The sequence below is a fragment of the Larimichthys crocea genome, chromosome XIII (assembly GCF_000972845.2).
Source record: "Larimichthys crocea isolate SSNF chromosome XIII, L_crocea_2.0, whole genome shotgun sequence".
Classification (NCBI taxonomy): domain Eukaryota; kingdom Metazoa; phylum Chordata; class Actinopteri; family Sciaenidae; genus Larimichthys; species Larimichthys crocea.
This window is the reverse complement of record NC_040023.1, coordinates 23,244,137-23,248,222: the sequence shown is the minus strand read 5'-3', so window position 1 is coordinate 23,248,222 and position 4,086 is coordinate 23,244,137. Positions and strand designations below refer to the sequence as shown.

At 41.2% G+C, this 4,086-nt stretch overlaps 1 protein-coding gene across 1 annotated transcript in view; it reads left to right on the top strand.

Moving 5' to 3' along the window:
- The first annotated feature begins 3,615 nt into the window (after positions 1-3,615).
- hint3 (histidine triad nucleotide binding protein 3) overlaps positions 3,616-4,086 on the top strand; it is a 3,649-nt gene continuing 3,178 nt past the window's right edge. Inside the window, exon 1 of the mRNA XM_010740011.3 lies at positions 3,616-3,850. Within this exon, the coding sequence (XP_010738313.2) occupies positions 3,713-3,850 (138 nt within the window). The 5' untranslated portion in view covers positions 3,616-3,712. The remainder of the gene's footprint in view (positions 3,851-4,086) is intronic.

Genomic DNA, 4,086 nt, shown 5'->3' with positions numbered 1-4,086 from the left:
TATTTTTTGGAAAACTCAGTCGTTCACATCTTTTTACTATGTATATATTTTAATGTTTAAAGAGGAAAGCAAAGTAAACATTTCACATTGTTCCTGTTTGCCTGTTTTACATTTCTTTAATGTCTGTGTATAAATCAGACTCTGTCAGGCAGTGCTGGCACTGCCGATGGTTTGTTAAATCACATTAAAACTTTGTCTTTCCCTCCAACGTTTTCATGGAATTCATCATGTATTATTATGAATAAACCCTTAACACATCACATTTTTCTCTGAGGAAGCTGTTTTTTTCATCACACAAACAACAAAACATCAGGACACCATACATACATGGGACTGGTCCTATTTAATGGCCTGCACTCTGTCATCAGCACCAATAAACTAAAATAGAAATAGTAAAATAAAGTAGATACAAAAAATAATTGCTAGTGCTTTAAGTTACATGTTACTTGTTTATTTATCAGCATAGTGAGAGCAGACGGACAGGCTGCCAGTCTATCACAGGGCTTACACACATGTCAACACATTCAAACACATTCATACATTGCTCTTAAAAAGAGCAATGTATGAATGCAATACATATGTATGTAATGTATTGCGGAATGTAGCTCTGGAGAGATGTGTAGAAACAGATCGTCAGCAGAGTGGGGCGCGTGGGTGGGGTGTCTAAACACTTAAGAACAAAGATAAGGATCTTTACTAACACTTCTCTTTCTCAGAAATATGAGATATTATACTGCATCAGCATCAAACACTATCTCCACCTCTGCAGATGATGAATTTCATTACAAATTTAACCTACTCAAGTCAGTTTACACAGCATCTGTCTGAACAGTACATTATTCCTATTGAACACAGCCATTTTCATGCCAGACTAGATCACACCCAAGGGCAAGAGTTTCACTGTGTGTGTACTGCAAATGTACTTCTTACACTGGGTGTATGTATATTGTGTTTTTCTGTCCATCTTGGGTCCACACACTTCTCTGAATAACAGCCTTGAATAAAATGGGAGGATTTTGCACTCAGTGCTGCATTAGGAAGTTTTATATTTCATGCAACATCTTTCGATTCAGTGCTTTGAACCTTGCAAGATCCATAGAACATCTTCATGGCCTTCTTGCACTCTGGACGTTCTCTCCTTTTGCTTTTAATTTTCTCATTGGTCAAGTGTGTGGACCGTCTTGGGTCCACACACTTCACAGTGCCTCTTTTTGTTGCAGGCCAAAATTTGTGAAAAGATAAGTATCTTAACTAACACTCCTCTTTCTCAGAAATATGAATTATTATACTGCATCAGCATCAAACACTTATCTCCACCTCTGCAGATGATGGATCTGTAATTCCCCCTCCACACACACACACACACACACACACACACACACACACACANCACACACACACACACACACACACACACACACACACACACACACACACACACACACAGAAAAACACGCCCAGAGAGGTGGAAGGAAAATTACTGTTTGTTTCTTTTAATGCATTTGGAAATTAATGATAACTAGATCTTCTAGCTCTCTACAAGAAGGGCCAGAGTCGTCTCCACCTGCTGAGGAGGCTGAGGTCCTTTGGAATGTGCAGGGCTCTCCTCAGGACTTTTTACGACTCTGTGGTGGCCTCAGCCATCTTTTATGCTGTGGTCTGCTGGAGAGGGGGCAGCACGGACAGGGACAGGAGCAGACTCAACAGACTTATTAGAAGAGCGAGCTCTGTCCTGGACTGTCCTCTGGACTCCATAGAGGAAGTGGGTGAGAGGAGGATGTTAGCTAAGCTGACATCCATCATGGACAACCCCTCTCACCCCCTACATGACACTGTGGGGTCTCAGAGCAGCTCCTTCAGCAGGAGACTGCTACACCCACGGTGTAAGAAGGAGAGGTTCCTCAGGTCCTTCATCCCTGCTGCTGTGAGACTTTACAACACCTGCACCTGATCATGTTGTAGTCTCCTGTTCATGTCAACCATTGCTATTTAGAAATAGTAAAATAAAGTAGATACAAAAAATAATTGCTAGTGCTTNTCCTGTTCATGTCAACCATTGCTATTTTTTGTCCATTGCTATTTTTTTTTGTTCTTGTTTGTTTTGTTTTTGTTTTTTTGTTTTTTGTTGTTGTTTTTTTTAAAGTTTATGTTCTACCTTAGTACTTGTTTTGTAAATCTGCACATTCTTAAACCTGCACATTCTACTTTAGTACTTTTTGTAAATATGTACACTTGTTTTCCCTCCTTGATTCTATTTTTCGCTGCTGTAAACAAGTGAATTTCCCCGTTGTAGGATAAATAAAGTATTATCTAATCTATCTAATCTAAATGACCTAAACACACACACACACACACACACACACACACACACACACACACATATACACTCTATGATTTGAGGAATCTTAAGTGCAACTATTCATGTAGTCAATCAATGAAAACTTGTAGAGTGACTATGAATTGAAGTTGTCTGTGTAGCAGGTTAGGCAAGGGAATTTTATTTGCATAGCCTGGTTTTACAAAGTTTATTTCAAAGGGCTTAACACAGCATCATGACAATATTCTGTCCTTTCACAATCACATCGAACTTGTGCTTGTGCCCTTAAACCCTTGCAGCGACTAAGGAAAAACTCCAGGAAAACCCTTAAAATGGAAGAAACTGGAGAAACCTCAGAATGAGCAACAGACGGGGGTCCCTCACCAGGACAGACGTTCAATAGCTTGGTGAGAGCAGTGGATGGCAGACTGGGTGGCAACAGCAGGGGAGAGGAGGTGATGGAGACGGCGCTTGGTGCAGAGGGATGTAGCTCTGGAGAGATCTGTGGAAACAGATCGCCGGAGGGGGTTGCTGCTGGGTCGAAACAATTGTGTACTGTGTGTGTGTGTGTGTGTGTGTGTGTGTGTGTTTAGGTCATTTAGGTCAATAGGTCATCAGGTCGCTGGTCCACACACAGGACAGCCTGTGCAAAGCGCCAGTCACTTGAAAACCGGACATTTTCATGAACTTATAAAGGAAAGAAATCCCCAGGAGCCCCAGACAGGACGTAAAAATGTCCGGCCAAAATAGTACGTTTGGTCACCCCTTAATAAAGTAATATTTATGTCAAACGGAAGAACTTTTATTTTGAAGTGTACCGAACAAAGAAGCGTACGAGCCTCGTCCACCACTCGTGTCTGGTTTCAGCTTGTGTCCATTATGCCCAGAAAACAGAAAAATAAAACGTACCTTAGTCTTGGGGGAAGACTAAATGGTGAAGTCAGTGAACAATAATCTCACATAGCTCCCTTTCTTGTCCAGATGGGATGGACTGGTGTAAAGGATGATCGGTTAGGACCAATAAAGACGTTAAGCAAACTGTAGTAGTGTTGGCTTCAGACCATAGATTTTTTATTATCAAAGCAATATAACTGGGTTTCTAATTAATATGTATGGAAGACAAAATGTAAGCATTTAATGTACGAAATAAGGAGGAAACCTGATATTTCCATGAATCCAGGTAAGGACCACTGGACCAAAAGAGGGAGACAGAAAAAGTGTATTTGTACATTTGGTCACCATGTAAAATGAGTTTCCAAATATGAGATGCTGAACCACGTCGCTCTCTGCTGGGAGTTTTCTCTCCTTACACACAGTCTCTACATCGACACTCTCGATGAGTCGATGACCTCTGGACTCGATTGAGCAGGTCTCACGTCTGACAGTTCATTCACAATGGCAGAAGTCGAGGCTACACAAGCTGCTCAGGTCGATGTTTCCAAAACTAACAGCGTGCCAGGCGAAGGATATGACAAGAAATGTATCTTCTGCAAGATCGTAAACAATGAAATGAGCACGGAGCTTCTTCACAGTGTGAGGATATTTTTAACAATCACATAATATTGACCGGCGAGCTAGCTGGCTAGCTCGCGTTAGCCTGTTGCAGTTGTAAACAGCGGTGTGTGAGGATGGAGGTCAAGTTTAATTATCGTAGAGACTGTTAACTGGACAGTCATTTATCTACCTTATTATTTAGTGCTACAGTCAATAGTTCTCTAGATTAGCTGGGCTACTGTGTTGTATTGCTGTATGTACTGATATGCTGTGCC